This window comes from Lepidochelys kempii, chromosome 5 (genome assembly GCF_965140285.1).
Source record: "Lepidochelys kempii isolate rLepKem1 chromosome 5, rLepKem1.hap1, whole genome shotgun sequence".
Classification (NCBI taxonomy): domain Eukaryota; kingdom Metazoa; phylum Chordata; order Testudines; family Cheloniidae; genus Lepidochelys; species Lepidochelys kempii.
In genome coordinates this window covers 53,113,462-53,140,717 of record NC_136384.1, presented here as the reverse complement: position 1 = coordinate 53,140,717, position 27,256 = coordinate 53,113,462, and the positions used below count along the sequence as shown (strand labels likewise).

General features: G+C 40.5%; 2 protein-coding genes across 4 annotated transcripts in view; one reads left to right on the top strand and one right to left on the bottom strand.

Annotated features, from left to right (window-relative positions):
* XRCC4 (X-ray repair cross complementing 4) overlaps nucleotides 1-486 on the bottom strand; it is a 297,844-nt gene extending 297,358 nt beyond the window's left edge. The window contains exon 1 of one of the 2 annotated variants that reach the window (XM_073344413.2): nucleotides 278-486. The gene's annotated coding sequence lies outside the window, so the exon portion shown is untranslated. The remainder of the gene's footprint in view (nucleotides 1-277) is intronic. The other variant, XM_073344408.2, reaches the window with a different exon arrangement.
* Nucleotides 112-27,256, top strand: TMEM167A (transmembrane protein 167A). 2 transcript variants are annotated; one of them, XM_073344416.2, is made up of 4 exons: nucleotides 112-216; nucleotides 16,177-16,286; nucleotides 20,543-20,577; nucleotides 26,815-27,256. In XM_073344416.2, the coding sequence occupies exons 1-4, from the start codon at nucleotides 214-216 to the stop codon at nucleotides 26,883-26,885; spliced, it is 219 nt and encodes a 72-aa protein (XP_073200517.1). In that variant the 5' UTR covers nucleotides 112-213; the 3' UTR covers nucleotides 26,886-27,256. The 2 variants fall into 2 exon arrangements, with proteins under 2 accessions (XP_073200517.1, XP_073200515.1); XM_073344414.1 differs by lacking the exon at nucleotides 112-216 and adding an exon at nucleotides 15,125-15,163.

The following is a 27,256-nucleotide window of genomic DNA, read 5'->3' as shown; positions in this document are numbered from 1 at the left end:
AAAACCGCCAGCTGCCGCGCGCCGACACAGTCGTGACCTCCTAGCCCCACCCCCTCTGGCGGTCACCTCCAATCAGAGTGCGCAGCGGCTTCAATGATGTCTGTCAGTCACGTACCGGCACTTCCCTGACCAACCAGAAGAAAGCTAAGCACCGTCCCTTCCGGCTCCGCCCCCTCGCTCCCGGAAGTGTGATGTGGCTGGAAGCGGGGAGCTATGGTAAGCACGGCGGGTGCTTGTCCGTCTTGCTGTCCGCGCGCGGCTGAGCTCCCCTCCTTACCTGCCCCTCTCCCCCAGGCTATGCGGGGCTCCGACCGCAGGAGCTCGCGGCCGGCCGGTCTTTGCGAGTGACGCGCTCGGCTTGTGGCGCCTGCCCGGGGCCCCCTCCCACTTCAGCAGCCGAGCTGGAGGCTCAGTCTCGTGGCCGGGGCGGCCGCGCTGTAGGCTAGGGGCGGCTGCTCCTCACCCCTCCCTGTTCGGCGCGCGGAGCATCCCGCGAGCCTGTCCCGGTTCGGTCGCCAACGCCTGGTTTGAAAAATTAGCTAAGAGCGTGCCGGTGACGTCATTCAGCAACCCAGACAGGAGCAGGGGAAAGACGGGAGAAATCTGTCCCTGGCCCCCTTAACTAGCACGTGATGTATGTCAGATTCTGTGGTTCTCACCCAAGAGCCTCAACTCTGACCCATGGCCTGGCGTCTTTGACATTTGTACCTTGGCTTCATTTCTTTAAAGGGCTAAATATACTTAACGCACTTTTCCTATTTGTCAGCTGGCAGTTTGATTCTTGATAACACACCAGTGACTGACTGATGTTTCTTGAAAATAATGAGGGTAGTTAGAAAAGAATGACTATATATGTGGACTTACACGTGAGGCTAATCAATAAGTGTTATTAATTACTTCTGATTCAGAAGGATTTTTTGTGTTTACATTTTAAGAATATGGGCATAAATATTAGTATTTATTTTGGGGTCAGAGTTAAGGTTGTTACAGTTTGATAAAATATTCATTTTCTGTGCTGGATAAGGATAAAACGTTTGAACAGTGTAAGATTAATGATGTAATTACTTCTTTCCTTGCTTTTAAGTGTTTGATGTTAATGTGAGTCACGTAAGAAAGTAATTCATCAAAATAAATCTTCATGCTTATGATGCCTTCTGAGTTACTGAAGTACAAGTTGACTAGTCTCATCTTCGTGAGTTTTTGTCAGGCTGTAGATCCCGACGGTGATAAGGTATCGCTTTCTGTCCGCAGCCCTGCTTTATGGTTCAACAGAACCTTAATCCTGCTTTGAAAAAGGGGGGTAAAAGACCTAAAGAGGGTTTTCAGTCTGTGGATCATGACCCCAGTAAAGAGCCACTAGTAGTTGCTTGTGTAAGCATTCCTTGGCAGATCTTTCTGATGAGCTGTGTCTTGTAGGCAGAGTGGGTAAAGTGTCAGACAAAGCAGTTATCTGCCTGATGTGTTGCATGGTCTCTGAAAATACACGGACACTATGGAGGATGAGCATAAGTAAAGTTTTCCCTTTTCACCAGAAGCCTGGGAGAGCTATAGAACTTTGGTGTCTCTATGACTTTTCCAATGGCACTTTGAAGGATTTGAGGATGTAGGATCATAGTAGGAAAAAAACTGAAAATTCCTGCCTAAAACATAAACTAAGATAACCACATTGATCAAGGAGTCATTTAATTAGTTAAATTTGGCTCTTTAAGTGCAAAACTGGAGAACAATTTGGGGGTCTGTATCTACCGTGAGATAAATTTTTCTGAAAAAGCAATATAAGTCCAAGTAAGGGCATGTTCTGCATAGAGCAACTACCTAGAAAAACAGTGTTCTGACCAATGAAACATACTGCTCTGAAAAAGTTGGGCTAGGTGTTCCAAGGGGCCTAAAGGAAACTGGGGGGCTTACTTTGTGATTTCCTCATGCTTCACAACAAAGGAAAGGGATTGGGGGCAGTTCAGGCACGTGATAAGAACTGCAAATCACTGGGAGCCCTAGACTCTTAACGGGAAGTCAGGCTCCATTATGGCAGATCCTAGGACTAATTAAATAGGAAGCTGGCCCTTCTGTGGTGCTTACCTCTGGTAGCATGACTGTGAAGAACTATGCTATTGCATGTTGCTCATCTGTGGAGATCATCCTGTGGAGCTAGAAGAAATGGGCCAAGTTTCATGTTAGCGTGATGAGCATTATCTTCCTCCTATCTTTAACTGCTGCGGTATAGTGGGGAGGTGCTGGAGCTTTTCCCCAGAGCTGCAGCCTTTTCCAACTGCTTGTGTGTATAGAGAGCCATGTACAGTACATACATTAAAGGTTCAGGCGTGTGTTTACTCGCCGAAGCCATGCCTCATGGTCTAGACTGCTATTTATGCCCATGCTACAGGGGTGAGAAGCGCACATACGTTACCCATTGCTGTAAGGAATGTGCTGTATAGACATACCCTTAGTGTGAACTGGGGAGAGTAGAATGGTCAGAACCACTTACATTCTACAATTCTGTCAAATTTTGCCACAAAACTGTACAGCCCAGAAACTAAGATGTTAGTAAAAGCCAAAAATTAAGTTTCTAACTTTTGTGACTGGGGGGAGGAGGAAGACATTGCAAATATGATTTTGAGTGTAAACTTAATTCATTATGGTCTTCCTGAAACTGCAGATATCTTTAAACAGTAGTTCTGTGAGGTGTGAACTGCTCCCATCCATCTCAGTATTACTGTTGACTTTGAAGTCTTATTAATGATTGCCTTTTAAATGCCAACATTAACTTTTTAGCAGAAGCAGTCAGATAATGTGCTTGATCATCGTTACTGGCTGCAGTGATAAATGTAGATGTGGGGGGCCGCAGGTCGGATGCTGACTTGAGTTGCTGATGTGGGAATCTTGGGGTTCAAACCCACCAAAAAATTTCAAATTTTTATCCTGTTCACAACAGGGGCATGAAAGAAGAGGGGCATCCTATTCCATTGCCAGATGTCTCACCTGCCTTTTAGGTGCTAAAAATCCAAACCACCAAATCTTCCCAGTGCTTCTACCTGACAGCTTCTACATTGCAGTCATATATTGTCGATACAAAAAACTGTTGTAAACTGAAAACCTCTAAGTTTGGATGCAGTGTAGAATTAATGCAATTTTAGAATAAATAACACAAGGCTCCAGCTTCTCAGCTGTGCCAGGGTGATTGTTGCTGCTCTTGGGATCAGGATAATGCAGGTATTTTGATACACCTTTATGCTCCCCGATCCCCAGGGCTGCTAGAGGCTATTCTGGCACTTAGCCTGTTTTGTAGGATCCTCAGGGCTGCGCTAAATTCCACACACGTACAGTGGTTCCACAGGGCTATTCCAAGAATTGTCAAAGCAAAGCACAGTTTGGCCATGTCCCCAGCTGTGCTTCATAGGAGGTCCTTTATGCTAGGGGAATCCTTAACCAGATGTTGAATCTGCTTTGTGCTGATGGTGCTGTGCTAATCAGGCGGGGATGTAGGCAGGATCAAGTCCAAGGAATTCCATACTTGTTTTCATGGAAATACTGAACTTATTCTTTTTCATATGTTCAGTAAATATCTCACATTTTTAAAATTTACTTTAAGCTGCTGCAAAACGTCCAGTTTGCCACAGAATTGTGCACGACTCTGGTTTAAAAATCAAGGGCCTTAACACAGAATAGGCAAGGCTTTGTCTGTGGAAGTTGGTGCACATTGTAGTCTTTAATTCTGGGACGTTCCCCCTTCCTCCAGGGATGTGGTGAGAAGGGTTTAATCAGTGGCAAGTGTGAAAGTCATCATTATTTGCCTGTGGTCATAAAAGTGGTGTGTATTTCTGAAATTGGGGTATATTTAATATTTATTCAACTTGTGATGAATTCAAAAGTAGCAGTAGTTTTGGAAAATACTGACACAATTCTTTGGAGCTATCTGTTTTACACAATCACTGGATCAGATGTTTACCAGTTTTTTTCATAACTTCTTGGGCCAGTATGGTTCATCCTGACAAGAACATTTTATTATTTTCATGTTTCACATGTTAAAGGAAATGTCTTTAATATTTAAGAAGAACTGGATGCCATAATGTAAGGTAAATATTATTCATCCTTAATTTATTAAAATAGAAAGTTTCTTAACATAATTCTTGGGGAATGTAAATCATTTGTTCCTTTTAAAAATGTGAAGCACACCTAAAATTACTTTTGGCTTAATAGGCTGTGTGTTGGTGAAATGGAAGAAAGATCTCTTTACATTATCCAAATTTATTGCCATAGTGAAATTTTCCTGTGTAGTTCTCTTTACACTTAACAAAAGTTTAGCATCATGTTAATAGAAATTATACATTATACCATTATTCAATTTCTGATTAGTTGCAGAATATAATAATTGTGTTTGGGTCTGCATTATGTAATCTTGTAGATGACTATCTTCCAGGGGAATGCAGACAGCCAGAAGATTTGAGTACTTTGCTATTGAGTTATGGAGCAAATCTCTGCTCTATTCCTGGTTCTCAACTGTAAATTTGTCAAGATAGCAAAATTTTCACCATAGTCCTTTTCTTTGAGAGCCCAGTTTATCAAATATCTAGTGTTAATACAGTGATTTTCAAGTATGTCAGTATGCGGGTAAATATTGAGTATAACCAAGCAATGTCTACTCCTGGGGGAATTTTGCATCACTGCACGGGACCAGAATTCATGGCCCCCGCAGATTTCTTTGCTTCCCCGCAGACAAATGACTTCTAACAGGGAAGCAAAGGGAAGCCACAAGAGCGATCATGCACGCCTCCCTGGCAGTGCAGACAGGTCAGTTTGGGTGCCCCGAGCAGCCGGTAGAGACATAAATCACCTCCGGGCGGAGTAGAGGGGGGCTGGTCAGTCGTGTGTGTGAGAGAAAGAGAAACTCTGTCCATCTTGCTTGCTATTGCCGCACGTTCGGCCTGGAAGGGCAGGGTTTTGGGGTGTTTCTGAGGAGATAGGTGCAGGGCAGACTCTGTTCCCTCAGGCAGAACAGAATGTAGTAGCCTGCCTGCTTAGTGAATTATTCCTATTGTTCTTATAGTGAATTCCCCCGGGGGTATAAAACAGTTGTAAAAATTTTAAGGCTCCTTTACATTGCCAGAGTGGTGTAAAGGAGCCTTATTGTAAAGGACATCGTGGCCTTATAAATGCTTATGGTGCTTTAGTGATTAGAACTGGTCTAAATTTTTGGACTGAAAAAATTTCCTATATAAATGTCCTCCATGAACTGTGTGCTACTGACGTTTCTGTAGATGGTCCGTAGCCAATATAAATTGTGAGTTTGAGTCCCCAGCCCTCACTTGTTCTTTGGTTGCATATGAGGTAACACTGAGTGTATGGCTACATATATTTGCTGACTAATAACTAGAAGTAAAGGGTCAATACTAGCTACATTAGATGGGGAGAGGGGTGTTGGGGATTTCCTCCAATGCTCCCCACTCCCATTCTCTATCCATTGTATTGTAGTTTAAATAAATTACCAAAATAATTGAAACCAGCATGATTATATTGCCTTATTTTGACAAATAAAATATGCTGAATTTTGCAGTATTTTAAAATACTGTATGCAGAATTTTTAATTTTTTCATTTATAATTCCCTGGGAGTAAATGCCATTTTAATCTCGACCTTTTTAAGAATTTTAGCTATTTCATACAGAGTCATCCTGAAAACTTGTAGTACTTTCTACCATTATACACAAGTCAACCTTTCACTCAAACCATTTTGGATGCTTTATTAGGGTAAGAATATCATAAAGCTATTTTCACATCAATTGTACTCCAGGACAACTTAATTCTGCCACATATCCATGAAGTTTCTGTAATACATTTTGAGTAGAGAGAAGAAACTTGAAGCGATATAACTTGCAAACCTGTGTAGCTCAAAATATAAAAAGTGTACCATCCTCTGTTGTTGAGGAGTCCTGGATCCAAGAATCTCCCTTGATAAACAGCAGTGATACAAAGAAATAATAACAACAACCTAGATTGCCCTACTGATCTGCAAGAAAAAGGAAAGACAAGATTACTCATCATGGAGTAATATCTCTTTCTTTTCCCAAGGAGAACTTCTGTCTGCTCATATTGCAAAACAATTATCAGTTTCTTTTTATGAGATTCCCAGGACAGACACAGCAAAGGAGTTCCAGATCAAGATTTGAGTGCATCGGAAGAGTTATGTGGCAATGACTGAACATCCCCTGCCCTAATGACTGGTTCCAACAAGTCCTATTAATCCGTTATTACCAAGAACATCATCTTTGGTTCGAGCCTCAAAAAAAAAAAAAAAAAAAAAGTCCTGGGAATAGTTCACATTTTATGAGGAAAAAAATCATGGAAAAATTAGAATAAATTCTGTTTGTTATATAATACATGCAGAGTAGTACCAAAGGTATCTTTAAATTTTACTAATATGTCTGGCAACAGAATGTGTTAGATTGATGAATGTAGACATGGAAAAATAAAAGCTCTGCTTAACAAAGCGTAGTGAGGTATTAGGCTTTCTTTACTGAATTTTTTACTTGTTTGCAAGTGTAATACATATTGTACATCTGCTAGCTTTTGGCACTAAAAGAAGAGCTATGAGATTGTGTCTACCGTATATCCAGAATTGATGTGTGAGTGAATAAATATGATGGTAAAGAATTGAAGTGAAGCATAATATTTCAGATTTGTGACCTTAAGAATCTCATGGAGTTATCTATATTTTTAGTACAAACTGAAGTATTTTACAACCAAAGGCAAGTTTTATAGATTGTCTTATTGATTTAAAATCATGCAGTTATGCTTTAAAACAGGATGTGCAAAAGAGATATTGCTCTTAGTTGGCTTGTAAGCATATCAGTTGTTTCTCATGCTATGTATTTATTATTGTATCTATAGACAATATTGTTCCTCCAGTTTTTGCAGAAAATTCCTCCAGTTTTTGTTAGGTTCTTTGAAAATTAAAGCATTTATTACAGTCATCCGTCCATTTACATCTCAGCCAGTGCTCAGCAGTCCTGGCCACTTTTATGCCCATGTAAAACATTTACAGGCTTTGTTAGAGGAACAATGCACAGTGCTCTTTAAAAGAAAATCCTTATTCACAATGCGGCAGCAAATTGTGCTAGCTGCCGTAGTGTTCAAAAACTCTTTTCAAACTTGCACCTCTTTTCAACACAGGTGTTTGCATAGTTCATTAGTGTGGACAATGGTTTACTAATGGCTTGTCTCCACTTACCGTGGATCAATGCTGCAGTGATCGATCCACTGGGGTCTAGTAAAGACCCGCTAAATCGACTGCCGATAGCTCTCCCGTTGACTACGGTGCTTCACCGGAGTGAGAAGCATAAGCTAAGTTGACGGGAGAGACCCAGCGTGGTGTAGACATTGCAATAGGTCAATTTAAGGTATGTTGACTCCAGCTACGTTATTCACATAGCTGGAGTTGCGTAACTTAGGTCGAGTTAGCCCCGTAGTGTAGACCTGCCCTAAATGACCACATAAAATTTACACAAGTAACCAGAATACAAAGTTTGTATGTTAACCCATTGACCCTAATTTCTTAGAAAAGGACTTTTCTCTGAATACTTCCCTACTTGAAATATATTAATCCCTTCTCCATTCTTATTTTCCTGTTCTGAAGTAGCATGCTTTCCATTCGGTGTTCAAAAAGAAATGGTTAAAGATTAATTATATTTTTAAACAAATTCGGAAAATTATCTTTGGGAGTAAAATACACCAAAAGCAAGGGCATTCAGAACATTATTAACTTTAGACTAGTTTTCAAATTTATTAATTTCTGCTCCCCAAAAAATCATAATCAGTCCAATCAGTCTCCGTTCCTTCTCAGAAGGCATATGAATATAAATATTTTAAATCAAGTAGCAAAATAGGATCATGCTATATGTGCTGGATCCGTAGTCCCGCTGGAGACATTGTTGCATAGCTGTAACATGACCAATAACAATGCATTATTATGTGAAAATAGACCTTACTGATGTAACTTTGAGGGAGCTCAGGTGGAGAAAAAAATCAATTTGAAATTAGTTGAATTGAATTCCCCTCGTATTATTGATATTTGGGTCATTTCGCACAATATATATATAATGTAATGTATTATTAATCTTTGTGAAAAAACTGCTGTATGGGAAAGGGAAAAGAAGTTCCTCCAACATGTATTTCAGAGTAGATTAGAGAAATGTAGAATTCGTTGCACATATTTATTCATTATTTCCAGCAGTGATTTTAATAGGGTTTTTTTTATTATTCTCATAATGGGAATAGTTTCTATATATTAATTTCCTGTTAGAGTTTTAGGGGTAAAACGTTGGAAGTTTACTGTTATTTTTAAAACTAACTCCTTTTTTCCCCCCCTTTCAAAGAGTCACTCTTCCCAATGGAGAGCTCTGAATAACGTGGATCCTTTTTAGCCCCTTCACAAAGGTTCTGTTTATTAAAATTTTATGTGGGTTGATTTCACCTTTTTATATGATTGAGACTGTAAATTGTACTTCTGAGTCACACACATTTTACTGTGGATTTTTTTAGGACCATGTGGGTACATTTTAACAGCTGCTGCTGTTTGATTAGATATCTAATATGGGCCAGGAAAAACATCCAATATAAGGTCTAATCACTCAAACAGAAACTGGGATTTATCAGTTTTGTTCAAACAATCACCATCATTCTTCCCTTTTAGCTTTTTTCAAGATAAAATAATAGTATCATAGCATGTGATCCCACACACACACACACGTAAGGTTTCCTTTGTACCCTTTGTCATTTAAGCGTAAGCTTTAACTGTCTTTTTATTACAAAAATGGTCTTATAAAATTTCTGTGCAACAATCCATTTTTGTAGTTATGTCTGTTTAAGCAAATTGTTGGTAGTTTGACAAGTCATAGTAATTTTGGGGAAAATTTGCTTGATGGCACTGCAGTGGCCTCTCATTGACAAGAGGACCAAACTGTGAGACTGACCCCTTAACTCACAGGGTAAAAGTCAATACATAATTCCCATTGACTTCAGTAGGGCCAGATTTCACCCCTACTTCCGAAGAGTGAACATTTTCTTGAAATAATATTGTTACTCTATCCATTAGGGTGCTGCTTACAATGGAGAAGCATTCACAGCAAGTTATAGCAAAAGAATGTCTGTGTTAGTGTTGAGGCCTAAGGTGTACCATGTTAAGCTGGTCTGAATCTAAGTTCTGCAATAAGATCCTTTGATTCTGCAGCATTCGTGTGGAAATTTTCCATCAATTTCCAAAAAATTTATAAAAATTAGATTTTCATTAAATTAAATATAATTGAGTAATTCCATCCACAGAGTACCCTGTGGATTTTGCTAGTGCAAAAATCTGAATTTAATATCTCCACCTTTTCAGTTTTTTATATGCCACAGTATTTTGTATTGATAACGCACAACTACATTGTAAAAGTCAGGGAATTAGGAGGTTTTGGTATCTGGGGAGGTCTGGGAGGCAACTGGTTCAGCTTCACCAGAGGTAACAATAATTGGAACATTAGAGTAGATGGGGCTCCCAGCAGATAACACCATCTTATCTATCTTGATGTACACCTTCCTTTAGTGCAATGGTGGGCAACCTGCATCCCATCAGGGTAATCTATTGGCAGGCCACCGGACAGTTTGTTTACATTTGTATGGCCTCCTGCAGCTCCCATTGGCCGAGATTTGCCATTCCCGGCCAATGGGAGCTTTTTCTAGTTCAGCTGAGGCAGCTGGTGCACCAGGATCCCTTGTTCTGTCTTGGGGCTTTGATGTGCCCCAGTGTCCTCAGGGCTGGCTGCCATGGTGTTTACATAAGGACTCTGATATGAATATATTTGAAACCTTTAAATTACAATGTATTTTATCTTAACTATTGTATATATTCATCTGAGTATCTCTAATGTCTCACTCCGTAGTGTGACACCTGAGTGCAAACAGATTTGCCTAAAGCAGGTAATCAGTTAGAAAGATTTTCTTTCTGTATGTTTTCCTTGTGTGGTATGCTGCGGTATGCTATGGATTTCTTAACTATTATTGTATTACTTGATATGTTCAGGGAAGTAATGCTAGGCCATTTTTCTGGCTATCGTTTTGGGAAAATTACTTCAAAGACAGCTGTCTTGCATGTGGCTCATAAAAGGTTAAGATATTTGGTCATTTTGATTTCCAAGGAAAGTATTCTACAGCTGTGGGCCAGCCATTGGAAAAACCCTTGCTCTTGCAAATTTCACCTAAAGCATTAACAGCCTCATTGCCCTAGATGATGTGATAACAGTCCACAAATATTTAGAGACAATCACAAGGAGAGAGGAATAATTTAGCGTAGTACAAGGGAGTATAGATACTGGGGCCCTCTCTGTATTGTGAATTTGCTCCGATTCCTGTAAATGCTTACCAGCCACAGATGTACAAAACCCAAGCACAGACAAGGAAAGCCACAATGTGCATTGGTTGAGCTTTTCCTTGTTTAAAATCAGGATAAGCTCTACCAGACCAAATTCCTTGTCTACCAATGCAGCTGTATCCATGGCTCGCCATCAGTTAGGACTGTGCCTTCAATCCTGCATTGTAGACAAGGCCTAGGAGTAATGTTACAGCACCAGTTCTTCCCTTCTGAGTTTCCGTTATAATAGGACACAGGCTCATGTGACCCTATATAAGCCAGTTACTAGCATGTGAAGTTTTAAAGGTAGGGCAGTATTTTAGGTCACATGACCCCAATTCAGCCAATTAGATTTTGTAATCCCAACATATATATAATAAATGCAATATTAAAAATATATAGTTAAGCTATTTGGAAAAGGAATCCCAAGTAATATGTGTTTTGTTATAGTAGCTTTTAATTATACCAATGTCAGCACTTGTATTTAAAATTCCCTTTTCTATTAGTTTGACTTAGCCATAAAAATTCCTTCAGAGCTGAAACCTGAAACTCCAGGGATGAATTTTCATTTCCAGTTTTTAAGAAGAGTTATGACTTCTTAAAAGTCAGCATGGATTCACCGAGGGAAGGTCATGCCTGACTAATCTAATCGCCTTCTATGATGAGATTACTGGTTCTGTTGATGAAGGGAAAGCAGTGGATGTATTGTTTCTTGACTTTAGCAAAGCTTTTGACATGGTCTCCCACAGTATTCTTGTCAGCAAGTTAAAGAAGTATGGGCTGGATGAATGCACTATAAGTTGGGTAGAAAGTTGGCTAGATTGTCGGGCTCAACGGGTAGTGATCAATGGCTCCATGTCTAGTTGGCAGCCGGTGTCAAGTGGAGTGCCCCAGGGGTCGGTCCTGGGGCCGGTTTTGTTCAATATCTTCATAAATGATCTGGAGGATGGTGTGGATTGCATTCTCAGCAAATTTGCAGATGATACTAAACTGGGAGGAGTGGTAGATACGCTGGAGGGCAGGGATAGGATACAGAGGGACCTAGACAAATTGGAGGATTGGGCCAAAAGAAATCTGATGAGGTTCAATAAGGATAAGTGCAGGGTCCTGCACTTAGGACGGAAGAACCCAATGCACAGCTACAGACTAGGGACCGAATGGCTAGGCAGCAGTTCTGTGGAAAAGGACCTAGGGGTGACAGTGGACAAGAAGCTGGATATGAGTCAGCAGTGTGCCCTTGTTGCCAAGAAGGCCAATGGCATTTTGGGATGTATAAGTAGGGGCATAGCGAGCAGATCGAGGGACGCGATCGTCCCCCTCTATTCGACATTGGTGAGGCCTCATCTGGAGTACTGTGTCCAGTTTTGGGCCCCACACTACAAGAAGGATGTGGATAAATTGGGAAGAGTCCAGCGAAGGGCAACAAAAATGATTAGGGGTCTGGAACACATGACTTATGAGGAGAGGCTGAGGGAACTGGGATTGTTTAGTCTGCGGAAGAGAAGAATGAGGGGGGATTTGATAGCTGCTTTCAACTACCTGAGAGGTGGTTCCAGAGAGGATGGTTCTAGACTATTCTCAGTGGTAGAAGAGGACAGGACAAGGAGTAATGGTCTCAAGTTGCAGTGGGGGAGGTTTAGGTTGGATATTAGGAAAAACTTTTTCACTAGGAGGTTGGTGAAACACTGGAATGCGTTGCCTAGGGAGGTGGTAGAATCTTCTTCCTTAGAAGTTTTTAAGGTCAGGCTTGACAAAGCCCTGGCTGGGATGATTTAATTGGGGATTGGTCCTGCTTTTGAGCAGGGGGTTGGACTAGATGACCTCCTGAGGTCCTTTCCAACCCTGATATTCTATGATTCTATGACTTTTTAAAATTGTACAGTAATGTTTTTTAAATGTACGTATTTGTCATTTTAAGCCATGTATGTATTTATAACTCAAAGCCTTTTTTAAAATGGAATTTTTGTAGTATTTAATCATATTAGTGCTTTAAGCTATTAACATGGGGAACAATTTAAAAGTTCCACAGCTGAGGCCTCAATATGAGCCACTGCACCTCTTCATTGATTATTGGCAATTAAAATGCTATGAGCAATATAAATGTAAACTAGGATAAATTGTGGACAATGAACCAAATCTGAATACCCGGGTTTGATGCATAGGGATTTCACAGGGGCTGAAGGAAGGAATTCCTCCTTTCAAACTGTAGAGCATCAACTGAGGCACGCTGCTGGAATCTCTCCCCTAAACATGTGAATGATTAGTACATACCTGAGGATGCACCTAGCTTGACCTAAAAAGCTATTCTTTGGAAAATCACAGGTAACCTCTCTCAGCGCTGAGCCTTGGCTTTCAGATTTTTGCTTTCTGCTGAATCCTGGTCCTTCTACTCTTGCAGGGTCAGGATTAGCTTTAGTGTTCATTTGTGGTAGCCTTAATAATAATACAGTCTGTAGCAAGGACTAACTGTTTATCACGATTGGGGGAAATTTATGGCAAAATGTCAAGTTTCAGAATTTAATAAAAAAATTAATTGTTGGACAAGATTTCTTCTACTCTACATTTTTAAAATGTGTTTCTCCACATAGTTTTCATTCTGAACTTCTAAATCATGTTTCAGCCCTGTCAGTTTTTTTGGGTGTGGTACAGTTTTTCCTCTTATTTGTACAGATTTTATAGATACTGTCAAATCCCTATCTAGGTATGATACCTAAAACCTCAACAAATTATCATAAAAGTTTATTGACTTCTTTTTGAATCATTTCATTTGTAACCATAAAACTCCCCTGCCTTGCTCTCTAGCTAAGTCACTATTGTACAATATGAACATTTTTTTCATTTCACTTAGTGCAGAAGGGTTTGATTCCTGATCTGTTTCTCCCTTAGCCAGGTAGAGATGAGAACTGAGCAGCGGTAGAACATGTATGTCTTTGTATACTCCTGGGGGAGTTCTGCTCATGCACAGAATTCATGTCCCCTGCAGATTTTTCTCCCCCTGCAGAATAATACATTCTGCTGGGGAGGCATTGCAGTTACAATTTTCGCCCACCAGGGACTGATGTGGTGCCAGAAGAGAGGGCAGCCAACTCAAGGTTGGAGCCAGGGAGAGGGAGGGAAAGAGGCTGCCTTCCTCACAGTGCCCTGCCTGCAGGGCCAGGTGAGAAGGCACAGGATATGTGGGGGAGGGATGGACAGAACAGGCTACATGTTGTTGCTGGGGGTCACATAGACGGTGGTTCAGAAGGGCTAGTGGTGGGGGGACAGACTGGGGTGGGGGCACAGGAGCTAGTGGAGGACAGGTTTGAACCAGGGGCTGAATGGGTGTGGGGGTGCATGGAAACATGGGGATGGAGGAGAGGGTGCAAAGACACATGGGGACAGGGACAGATGTGCCTGACTGAATGAGAGAGGCTGGTGTCAGCCAGGGTCTGCATGGGGAGATTTCTCAACTCCCTAACCATCCTTCCACTGCCAAAAAACCCTCTCTTCCATACTCCTCCAGCCCATACCCAACAACCCACCAAGTTCACTCCCAGGCTCCCACCCAGCAATTATTTCCCTCTCCCTCAACTCCTCCTTTACCCCTTACTCCCTAAATCCTTTGCACTGCGTCTGAGAGGTGCAGGAAATACTTTTCTGTATTGTTGTTTAAATGAATTATTACTCAAAGTTGTGTATTAATATGCCTTGTAAGGAATCTATTTGTCAAAAAACATTTCCTGAATCTTTTCTGCTGTCTGTACTGTTACAGACATACTTGCTGACAGATATTTTGAAATAAATTACCAAAATAATTGAAACTGGTGTGAGTATATTGTTATTTTGAAAATTAAGATATGCCATATGTTACAGAATTTTAAAATATTGTGCGCAGAATTTATCATTTTTTGGCACAGAATTACCCCAGGAGTACTTGTGGCAGTGGAAAGAAAGTGCCATGGCAGTTCGTGACCCCATGGCCTTTTTAATAGTAGCACTGATGAGGTCTTAATGAATCCCATCCAGTTCTCTGCTAGAAGATTGAGACTGCAACATGAAGGCACACAATAAGTGTTGAGTACATACAGATACACTATTAACTAGTCTTTTATAATGAAGCCTCCTGGGTCCAACAGGAGGAAAAACAGGTATTCAGACAGCAATCTTTCAGGGACCTAAAACCCCAGAAGGAAGGAAAAACTTAATTCTTTACTTGTTTTGTCCTTTCTGGAGTTGAGAATAAATAAGAATTTAGAGCATAAAGAAAATAAGGCAATTAGCAGTTGTCCAATATACTTCCCACAGTTATCTTCAGTGAAGCATAATATGCTATTGAGTTAATCCAAATACTAGCTGAGCAATATTAAGTAGGAAGCAATAAAACTACAGTCTCAGATAGGTGAAACATTTGCACATTGTAAAAAGAAGTTAAATAATTTGAATCTGACACTATGAATCACAAGCAAGAGGCTGACTAACGTCTTTTTAGAAAATGTAACTTCCTGTGAGCCCACTACAAAGAAAAATGCACCACAGAGGTTGCTAGTGTTTTATTAATTGAAATAATGGCTTGGCACTTACAGCAAATTAGCATCAGTATAGATAATGTGCTTGCTAATGGAAATATAGAAAGTCATAACTGAAGGTTTGTTTTCCCTGCATAGCATCTGCAGTTTCATAAAGGGTGCTATATATCTCATGCCAGCAATGGTAATCACAGTCTCTGGTTTGTGAATAGATAACACAATGTCCAGACAACATACTGAAATTAAGTGCACAAGATGAATTTGCTGTGTCTTATCAATGTAAGTCAGACTAATAAACTTGGTAATTTTATATTTCATTGTTTGTTTTTTTTAACTTATAGTAAATGGTTTTAAAATAAATATTTCCCAGAGACAAGAACAGATTCTCAAGAATCATTCCAGGTTCTTATGGCCTTTAGGCAGTTAATTAAAATCCCGACCAAGTGTTAGATGTTTACATCCCAGTATCTTAATTAAAATACTGTGCCTTATTTGTGCAATATTTACTATACAATGAATGCCTTGAGATGTGTTGTTTATATGAATGCCACCTTTTGAGTTTCAGAGAAAAAGATAATTTGAAAATGGTAACTGATTAACACTGATATGGCTTTAAAAGACCACAACTGAGTAATGCTTTTAGTTTATTTTATGGGTTTTTTTAAATGATTGGATTAATGTAAATTAATTGTATCTATTCTGCAGAAGATCTTTTGTAGGTAGACTGCTGATCTTGATAAAATAATATATGAAAATTTTAATGGCTGAATGGTTCTGTTTTTCTTAGCAGCAAATCCCTATTTTGATGCCCTTCCACATAATTTGTGCCTTTTATTCTGGGGCTATCACTGCTTTAATTGTCAGTCTTTTTCCCCTCTTTCATCACCTACTGATGCAAATCACAGTTCATTTACTTTTTGGCTGAGAGAGGACAGTATCTGTATTCTTTAAATCTGAGGATGCAATTTAGGGGTTTCTCTGAATCAGCTTGGAAACAGGTGTTAGAGCAAAAAAGTAAAGTATAACCGCCCCCCACACCATACCAAATGAGTGTGAATAAATGCTGCGTTAGGAACTAAATTTCTTGACATCACTTAGGCATTGTACATTGCATATGGCTGATACAATCCCAGTGAACCAGACTTGTTTAGAAGAGCACCCATTTTTTAAATGAGTATTGTCTCCTTGCTCTCTGTTTTGTGTGTGTGTGTGTGTTTAGAAGAGGTAGTGGGAGACTTTGAAATGGCTTGTAATGCAAAAGTGTAATTGTTTTTTTTAACTTTCTTTTTTAGTCTGCGATCTTCAACTTTCAGAGCCTACTGACAGTAATCTTGCTGCTCATATGTACCTGTGCTTATATCAGATCCTTGGCTCCCAGCTTACTGGACAAAAATAAAACTGGGTATGTTATTAAGTCTAGTTGCTTCTAAAAAAGTTTTATAGATTGTCTACTCACTTTGTAATGAACTGTGTATATAATTTGTGTTTTCACGCAAGATGTTTAAGAGAGATTGAAATTTTGGTACTAGGCATTTAAATAATTTTTACATACTTCAGAATGTAAGTCAACAGTGTTGTAGTTTGCTCATCCTTACAGAAGATTTTTCTCATCTTAAAATTAAAAATGCAGCTGACATAAACGGGTATCTCCTAAAATGAAGAGGATGAAATGGCATTTGCAAGTGACCATGGAATTTTATAGTCGAGATTTTTATTATATAAAATAAACCCCAGCAAATCTTGCCAGTAGAACTATTCTGTAGATTTTTAGCTTTCTGCCTGAACAAGTGCTTATTAACTTCAACTCTCAGAAATTCACTATAGAAAAAAACTTATTTGGTCATCTACCAATTTTTCTACTTCCATTTATTCTCACAGATGTGCATGTATTATGTCTGTGTGGTTTTTAAGGTGGGGATGGAAAGAAAGGGGGAAAACCTTTTATTATAGTTCTATTAAATTAAGTCTTTGAGGGTACAAGTATTAAGGAAAATAGTACCACAGATAGTTAAACATTTAACTAGGAATTCAGATTAAAATGAATTTTCAAAATATTGAACAAAGCCTCATTATCTCCATAGAAGTGAGTAGTCTCATCATGCTGTTTTAATATTTTTCAACGATAAGGAACTTGCCTTAGAACTAGTGTTGCCTCTAAGCTGCGCACCTGGATGGCTGTACAAGAGTCACGCACTTGATTAGTAGAGCCGCGCACATCCAGCGACTTATGTTCAGGTGCCCTTCCCCCGTTGCTGTTCGGCTGCACTGCTCCTGCCCTCTGCCTTGGAGCCCTTGGCCAGCTGCTCCCAGGACCCTCCTGCTGCTGTGCAGAGGGGGAGGGGCGCTGATGTCAGGGTGTCCCCCTCCCCCACCCATGTACCCCATCTCTGAAGAGCAGGGGTGAGGGGACAGGACTTGGGAGTTAGAGCCGCTGGCAGCTGCTGCACTCTGAATGAGCCTTCAGACTGGTGAGTGCGGCTGTGCTTAAAGAGACAGTGCATGGTCTTTCATGCACTTCCCCAGCAGCCCCCCCACACACACACTGCCCTTCCCCCTCCCCCCCCACGCACACAGTCTCTGTCTTGCATGCACGCGCACACATACTGTCTCACACGCACACACAGTCTGTGTGTCACACACACACACCCCTTCCAACATAAACTTGTGTTGTTGTTACTTCTTGGTACTTCCTGCAATGCACCTATATTCTCTGTAGTTTTACTCTTGCAAAGTGCCGTTATTTTTGTTTTTTGGCTGGTCTATGCATTTCATCATTTTATTTCTCTCTTATGCTTAAATTTAATTCTTTGAGTAGTGAGTTCAAAAATGCCTAACCTGTCCTGGCTGGAGTAATTATCCCTATGATAACTTTTAAAAATATATATATTATGTCTAGGTTTTTTGTTTCTTCTGGTGGCACATATCCGCACATAACCTCGATATTGGTGCACATAACAAAATTCACTCCGCACAAGGATGGAAAAAAATAGAGGGAACATTGCTTAGAATAACTTTAGAAATTTCCTACTCTCCAAACATACAATTGGATTTTGCTGTTTTTGTCCTCCTTTGGCTGCCAACATGGTATTGTCCACTTTGAGTCTTAAAGTCTGGTTCTATTCTGGAAAATGACAGTTTGAAAAGGGCACTAACCTATTCAACAAATTTTCTCCATCTGTGTACTCAGTCATATCAGTATTTATATTAGTATTTATTACTTATTTCTGTTAATATTGCTGGGCCAACCATTGTGGGAAAATGAGCTGGATTCTGTTCTGGTTGCTTTTCAACAGAATGGTAAATGAGGTACCAATTGCTGGGCTAAATCCTGCCCTCGTTTACACACGTGCAACCCCATTCATCAATTATGTTTGAGCCAGGAAGAGTAGAGCTTGATATTTAGATCCCATATTGAGTTTGCAGGGCTGTCATTTAAAAATACCATCTTTTTGCTTGAAAATACAGCCAATTTGATCTGGAAGCCTTTGAGAACAATAACTATATATTATCCTGCTGTTTCTACATTTCAGAACAGACCATTTTTTAACTAATTCTTTACTAAGAGAATTGTATTTGTAAAATCCTTAAGAATGATTTACTCTGCAATGCATCCGATGAAGTGAGCTGTAGCTCGCGAAAGCTTATGCTCAAATAAATTTGTTAGTCTCTAAGGTGCCAGAAGTTGTCCTTTTCTTATCACACTGGGGTTTTCTTTTAACTTGTATTTGAATGTCTATATAAGAAGATGCACTAGCCTTTTCCATTTATCTGTCCTTACACAAGAAAATCATACCATTACCATTGAGATGAGGTTCTTGACATTAATAAAGAAGGGAAGACATGAAGATTTACTGAAAGATTTTATTTTTTATCTGAGTTTCTGCTAATGGAGGATAAGACAATAGTCAATGAGGTGAACACAGTAAAAAGTTAGAATATTTATTTTACTGATTAAAATTCTAGTGCTGTTTTTGGCATGTAATACTTCCTTTAATCTGGAGCTACTATGTTTACTCTTGAAGCAAATCTCTCTCAAGTACAATAGAACTGTCTTTATATCCCAGGAATGTTTTCAAAGGGTGCTGTCACAGTGGATGACTTAAGCATTTGATCTGTAGGGTTATATTTACATAGATGTTGGAAGTGCCATTTTATTTTTGTTATATAAAATATTGAATACTTTGTACTAGAAAATGAAATGTCATTGCTTCCAGGCCAACACTTAGTTTCCTGAAAGTTAGATATTTACAAAAAACTAATATACTGTAAAACCCCTGTCCCTTAGTGCTAGAATATTCCATGCTTAGTTGGGAAAGTCTAGACATACTGGATAAAATGAATTCTAGTGATATTTCATCTTACCACAGAAAAGTAGGTACCTCATTATGCCTGCTCCAAATTAGGACCAGCAAAGTAATACTATTTCCTGTTCACTACTCTTTAGAAATGATCAACAGTAATACTCATTAGCTACATTTCTGTACTAAGAAAGAAAATTTGCATATGTTGAGTGTCTGTTACTTTAAATACAATCTCATCTTTGATGGATGGGAGATGATACAGCAAAGTGATATAATATACCCCCATAGCCTTTAAGAAGCCCCTTGTATTTGCTGCTGGCTTTTCTCTTTGCCAAAATAGTATTGAACTGTATCTAGCTACCACCGCAAAACAAACTTTTTAAAACCTTTTCTTACTCTGAAGTATTTTGAGTAGTCCCATGTGCTATATCCTTCCTGTACAATGGTCTTTCTGATATCATTTGGGATGATGGGATGGAAAAAATTCCATTTATCACCCACTTCAGGAGTTTTAAGCCTCTGAAAATGAAGCAATTTGTTTTCATCTGCAAACTTTTTAATAACAAACAGCTCTGTCATTTCAATTGAGTACAGTACATTCTTCCCCTCAAGTCATCAGTTTTAAGTGATATCTTACTTGCGATGCCAAAGCTTTTAAATTGTGTGTCACCTATATTCTGCTACTCTTCTGAACATGCCTCTGGACATATTGTTAAATCACAGTTCAGTAAAGAAGTAAAGGAAAAGCCTGTAAAAGGCTTAACTTAAAGGAACCCTGTCAAGGTAAAATTTGGCCCCGTATCTAGATTTTCAGAAAAGTTTTTTGAAAACACCACCAATAATAATGCTTCCATGATCAATTAATTTCCAACGAAAACTGATTTGTTTAAATGTAAACTTTCCTCTCTTGTGTGTGCAACACAAAATGTGTAGCATTGTTACATATGAACCTCAGAAAGATACTTTCTCTACTTTTATTGCCTAACCTGAGAGGAATGCAGAGTAAAGAACATAAATAGTGAAAACAATTAGATATCAAAAAACCATTAGGAGATGGTTATGTGAGCAAATACCGTGTAAGTTTCCCCTCACAGGTTGGCAGAGCACCACTTCTACCCTGGCACTTTGTTGGCAGAGACTGCCATTTGTGTTTGGTGTTTTGGGAGGGCAAGCAAAGGATGAGTTGATCAAATTAAACATTTGAAGTCTTCAGAGGTGAAAAGTTAGTGCTCTAGTGCACTGTTTCCATATGGAGAAAAAACTTAAATAGTACATCATGCATCAAATGTCATTTAAATTATTTTTAAATTATCATATTAAATGTAGAACTTTAACAACTTTTTATATATCTATACAGATTATTGGGCATATTCTGGAAGTGTGCCAGGATTGGTAAGTGTGTTTTTTCTCCTTGGCTCTGATAGCTAGCTCAAACTCTTTCCATAATATACAATATTATTACAGTGATTATAGCTGTATGTAGACATGAAAAATATATACTCATATATCAGCTTAAAAATGCAGGATGGTATGAGATCCTGTGGGATTTTGCAGGACTGGTTTTGTAATTGCAGGTTTCTCTAGTGCTAAGTGGACTTGTTACTGAGTGCTTATTAATTGTTAAATTTACAAAATCCTTTGGACTAGGCCTTATTAATTCCTTATATTACATATTATTTCTTTTGATTTATAATAAATGTGTGCAAAAATTACCTATATTGTTAAGAGTTATTGCCCATTAGAAATTCTAACTATAAATGTCTGGCTTTGGGCAGTAATTTCTCATCATAATAAAGGGACCTGGAATTTTTCATGTAGTAAAGTTCTATTTCATCATAAATAACCTTTTTCATTCCCCTTCTTGGTTAGCTTCTCTACTCTTTTCAGCTATTCTTGAAAAGCCATTGGTGCCAAATGGCAAGTATAAAGAGCTTGGTCCGCTGTTTTTATGACCTAGAGGGAAATTTCCACTTTAATTGAAGTCATAATTAATTTAGCCTTCCATGATGCCAGTTGTGGTTAACTTTATATTTCAAATGTCTTTTGGGGAAATGGTACAGCTCAGTGGCAGTTCTGTGTGGGTGTGCTAAGTAAAGAACAATCAGGTATACTTTTCTTCTGTGAATAAAGTGTTTAAAAGAAAAATGAAATGCTAAAGTTTAGATTGTACAATATGCATATAGCCAACATATACTTATTTGTGTAGTTCTTGCTAGTTGCCACTCAAACTTAAATGAAAACTAATTGTTCCCATTTTTCTTTGTCTAGTTATTTAAATGGTAAGACTTATTTCTCACTATAAACAAAGTGCTGGTGTTGTCTATCTTGCCTAAATGAGAGGTCAATTGTGATACTGACATCAGGGAACTCAGTGTCGGAGACTGCAAACAATTTTCTTTTCTAATTCAACACAGTGGAACACTTGCAATCAAAACTTGAATCATTAAAATATTTGGTTGAAATATTTTTCTGCAGCCGAGTGTCTTCCACAATTCTGAACCTGTGGATTGCTCTCCTCTCTCTGCAGCTCATGGAGGTGGAACAGTGTCTTGGTGTCGTTCAGTCGGGCCACACCCAGTTTGCTCCTACTTGCTGCAGTTTCTCTGCCTCCACAGCAGCAGACAGTGGTGATTTCTTTTTGCTCCCACCCTTACTCCTATTTTAATGTCTCTGCCCTGTTTTTTGGGCAATGGGGAGCAGTGTTCTCCCACCTTAACGTTCCTCTTGCCTGGGTTGGTTAACCTGTTGGGATATAACCTTTCCTGAGCCTCCACTGCAACATCGACCTGCAGGCTCTTCTTTGCCTGATAGGCATGGCAGAACAGCCAAGAAATCACCAGGTCAAATCCAAGCATTGCTCTATATATGAGGCAGCTTTCCCATGCTCAGCAGATGGCGAGTTGTGCTCAGCCTGGACCCAGCCTTCATCCTTACCTCCATTAGGTTGTGGGGCTCCGAGTCAGCAGACAGGTGGAGACTCCTACCCACCAGGACATCCAAAATTCCAGCGAAACAAAAATGGACTAGCAACCCCAGCACAGAGCAGGGAGAGGCTCCAAAAGCAAGGAGGATCTGGACCACTCAATTCAGGGGGTAACTCCTAAGAGTGCCCTGCAGTACAAAGAAGTTAGGTTTGTGGGGCCGCCAGTTCCTTCCCTCCCTTTAAGTTTCAAAGTGGATCTTGAGTGCCCTTGACAAAGAAGCAGAGCTTCTAATCAGTCTCCCTCCCTCCCAAGCAGATCAGGAGGGCTCTGACAACAAATTCCCCCCTTGCTGTGGGAATGGGACCCAGTGCGGGAGGATTTTGAGACAGACCTCTCGAGAGGTCACCAGGGCTGTATGGAAGCCAAGCTGTCAAAGGCCTCACCAAAGTAGCAGCAGAGCGTCTGCGCTCCCAATGTGCGCTAAAAAGCTTTAAAAAAAATGTAAAAGGTTAAAATTCTCCTTCTCCTCTGACGAAGGTGAGATTTCTGAGTCTGATACCTGAACAGACCACTGAGGATAAGCCTCAGTAAATTCCTCCCTTGAGGTTGCAATACCTCTTCAGTCTTCCTTTGATGAATAAGCCTAATAAGAGCAAGTTTGGGGAAAACAAAAGTGACCTCAGACTCTATAATATTCAAGAACCAAAGGGCTCTATTGTTGAGACACCGAAGGTTGATGCCATTGTGGCATCCCTCACTAGGGATATGGTTATCCCCCTCAGGTTCCTAAGGAACCCACGGATTGAAAGATGGAGTCCACTCTCAAAAAAGGGCTCTGAAGCCGCCTCCTCCACCCTCTGAGCCTCCCTGGCAGTTAGCTGTTTTTGCAGGAGTATCTATTTCCTGGCTGGAAGATCTTAAAGCCCTTAATGAGAGAGATCATTCTGACTTTTTCTCCACTTTAAAGAAAGTCTCCCTAGCAACAGCATTTGTAGCTGATGCCTCAATAGATGCAGTGAGGTTCTTAGCCCAAGCCACAACTTTCACCTCAGTAGCCAGGCATCACCTATGGCTGTGTCCCTGGAAGGTAGATACATGTTCTAAGTAGGCCTGGTGGTTGGCCAGGTTTACAGGCTTCTTCCTTTTGGGCAAAAAGCTGGATAAGGTGTTGGCTGACAATACAGAAAATCCAAACGGTGTCCCCCTTCCCCACTAAGGACTCTCAGAATAGAATATAGACAGTGCTTCAGAGAGAGCCACTCTTTTTGCTCCTCTTCCTCTAGAGGTACCAGAAAAGGGACAACAGATTCCCCAAGGAAAAACAGTAGAATCGAGATCCAAAGGGAAAGTTCAGAGGGACCTGGCACCCTAATACACTTTATGACAAAGGTCACATAGGCTTCTGCCTAATGCTGAAGCGAGGCAGGATTTTCCATTTCCTGGAGAAATAGTTTTCATTGAGCACAGACAAGTGGGTCAGGGAAATAGTGAGCCAGGGATATTCCTTCAGGCTGAGTCACCAGCCCATCCATTCTTCATCCAGTCACTCATTTCCAACAACCCCTAAAACACAGTCTGATCCAGAACAAAATATCTCATCTTCCAGATATGGGAGAGATAGTGTTCCCTCAAAAGAAAGTTTCTCCAGGTTCTACTCCATTGCCTTCATTGTACAGAAGTGCATGAGGGATATCAGGAAGTATTCTCAACCTCAAAAGGCTCAATAAGTAGATGAAGAAAATTAAATTTTGGATGGAGACCTTGACCTCTACTGAGACATACATGTCTCAGGAGGGCTTCTTCATTTCAGTATATCTAGTAGAAACATATCTCTATATCCCCATCAGACTGCAATCACAGACTTCTGAGGCTTGCCTGTGGCAGGAAACATTATCAGTTTCAGACATTCCTGTTTGGCCTCACACGGCCCCCAGGTTTTTTTTACAAAGAGTTTGGTGGTGATAACATCCAGACTCAGGTTTCACACAACTCACCTGTATCCTTTCCTGGATGACATCCTGATCAGAGCTCCATTGCAGTCAGCAGCACACAGAGCCATGTCTCAGACATTGAATATCCTCCATGCACACAGCTTCATCTTCAGTGCCAAGAAAAGTTCTCTGATTCTATCCAGGAATTTATTTTCTTGTGCCAAAGCAGCAGAGCCTATCATACACTATGCCTCCAACTGCAAGGGACTCCTGATTGTATGCGTAGGGATCACTTCATCAACACAATCACCCATCAGAAGTTTCATGCCTTCATACTAAAGATGTGGGACCACTCCCCAGAGCACATGAAAGATAAAGAATGGTTACGACACAGATGTGCATCTATCTGTATGTACAGTGTGGGCTCAGACATTGGTTTTTTGGTCTCATGCAAGATTTTATATTTCTTTTGTCTGAGAAAAATGGGTTAATAAAACATTTCAGCACGTTCACTGCGTGGTTTGGTTTGGTTTGATTTCCTTCCCTTGGATTATGTTTCCTGACATGGTAGGTTGCATCTTGGCATTTCTGCTGTTCACCTCCTCCCCTCTTATATGACGTCATGACATACTCAGTGTAGGAAAATGGCTTTGGAGATATTTATATACTATTCTTATCAAATAAAATGTTAGAAGACTTGCATAAATACTTCTACCAAAATGACAGGTTTCAGAGTAGCAGCCGTGTTAGTCTGTATCTGCAAAAAGAAAAGGAGTACTTGCGGCATCCTAGAGACTAACAAATTTATTTGAGCATAAGCTTTCGTGAGCTACAGCTCACTTCATTGGATGCATGTAGTGGAAAATACAGTGGGGAGATTTTATATACACAGAGAACATGAAACAATTGGTGTTACCATACACACTGTAACAAGAGTGATCAGGTAAGGTGAGCTATTACCAGCGGGGAGGGGGAAGGGGGGACTTTTGTAGTGATAATCACGGTGGGCCATTTCTAGCACTTGACAAGAACGTATGAGGAACGGTGAGGGGGGGGATAAACATGAGGAAATAGCTTTACTTTGTGTAATGACACATTGACTCCCAGTCTTTATTCAAGCCTAAGTTAATTGTATCCAGTTTGCAAATTAATTCCAATTCAGCAGTCTCTCACTGGAGTCTGTTTTTGAAGTTTTTTTGTTGAAGAATTGCCACTTTTAGGTCTGTAATCGAGTGACCAAAGAGATTGAAGTGTTCTCCGACTGGCTTTTGAATGTTATAATTCTTGACGTCTGATTTGTGTTCATTTATTCTTTTATGTAGAGACTGTCCAGTTTGGCCAAAGTACATGGCAGAGGGGCATTGCTGGCACATGATGGCATATATCACATTGGTAGATGTGCAGGTGAACGAGCCTCTGATATGGCTGATGTTATTAGGCCCAATGATGATGTCCCCTGAATAGATATGTGAACACAGTTGGCAACGGGCTTTGTTGCAAGGATGGGTTCCTGGGTTAGTGTTTTTGTTGTGTGCTGTGTGGTTTATTGGGTTTACAACAACCCAGGAAAGAGTCTGTGGGTGGAGGCCCTGGGGCAGAGCAGTAACTAGGAATTTTGGCACCTGGGGCAAGAAAGCATATTTGCGTCCCCTACCAGAGGCAATGCATGGGCGAGGGGGGCACATGGGGTCACTCCACTCACTACTTTTTGGTTGCAGCCCCCCAACCCAGATAGATTGGGTGGCCTGCTGAGGTGAGTCAAGGGGTGTAGGTGGTGCTCCCTTCCTGAATCCCACTGTCCTACGCTGCCTGGTGTCACTGCCCCGAGCCCTGACGCACTCGGCCTGCTCTGGTTAACAGCATGCCCTAGGGGTGGTTTCAGTCAGATCCTGCCCCATGGGGCGAGAAGGGCAGTTTGAGTCCTGCCTGGCATTCACCCCACAGTGGCGGCTCCTGCAGTTCTTATGCTGTGGGGCTGGCGGGGCTTGGCTCTCTGCTGTGGGCCTTGCAACCTTCAGGCTTGCAGCACTGCTCAGTTTTGGCCCTGCCCCCCTGACTGGACCAAATGTGTGAGAGTGGAGTTGTGACCTGGCTCATGGGGTTGCAGTGCCACTCACTCAAATTTGGCCTACCCAGATTCCTGGCAACATGACGACTGGGCCAAACCTGAATGGTGCTGGGACACCAGAGGTTGCAGTGCCTGGACCAGGGAGCTGAGCCCAGCCAGCCCTGTGGGACCAGGAGCTGCCACATGGCCCTTTAAAACGTTCTGGTGACCCAATTTTTGGGTCCCGAACCACAGGTTGAGCAACGCTGATGTAGAGGGTGTAATGCGAGGGAGCATGGCCAAGCACTGATGAGCTACATCTGTTCTCAACGGCTATAGGGAGCTGTTTTAAGCTAAACTGTGCTGGGACAGAGCTAGGCAGAGATTTGGGGAACCATAACTGGCTTCTTGCTGACCTCCTCTCTGTTTTACCAAGTGGACTTTGGATGCAGCAGCAAATCTGCCTCTATCTTTTGCTTATAATTTTCCCCTTCTCCACCCTCTCTTCCACCTTCCTTCAACATCCTAAAGTAGCTACATTCACATCCTTACAATCTTTCAACTATTGCATATAATTTTCTATTTTACTAATTTAAACAGGATTGCACTCATTATATCATACATTATATATCACTATATTCTATTAAGCCAGAACCAGTTAGATATAATGTCTGCCTGCTCCTGTGGTGACATCTGGTCAGTAATTCACTTTAATTCTTTCCACCAGGTGAACGGAAGAGTCCATATGTAGCTGTGTGCTGTATAGTGATGGCTTTCAGCATTCTGTTCGCACAGTAGCAACTGAAGAATGTCAAGAATATCTTGCTATCAAGCTAGTGGCTTAACGGACTTTGGGCAGCAAAAAAGATAAAAAGCATATTCTAACCCCTCTATCTCTTTGTTGCGTGTATTGGATGAGCCATACTTTTGGCAAGCGTTTCCTTTTTTATTTTTTATTTTTGTTAGTGGACCATGGTGTACAGTTTAACAAAATGTAATTTTGGAATTGAAGACCTGTATTTTGATTACGTAACGTTAATTTACTAGTATTGATACTGATGTGTTAAATTCTGCAAAAGTCATTGACATGCATTGTATATTGGATTTCAAAGTGGTTATTTTTAAGCCATGCAGTTGAAAACGAAGTTAATAAATATACATCAGTTTGA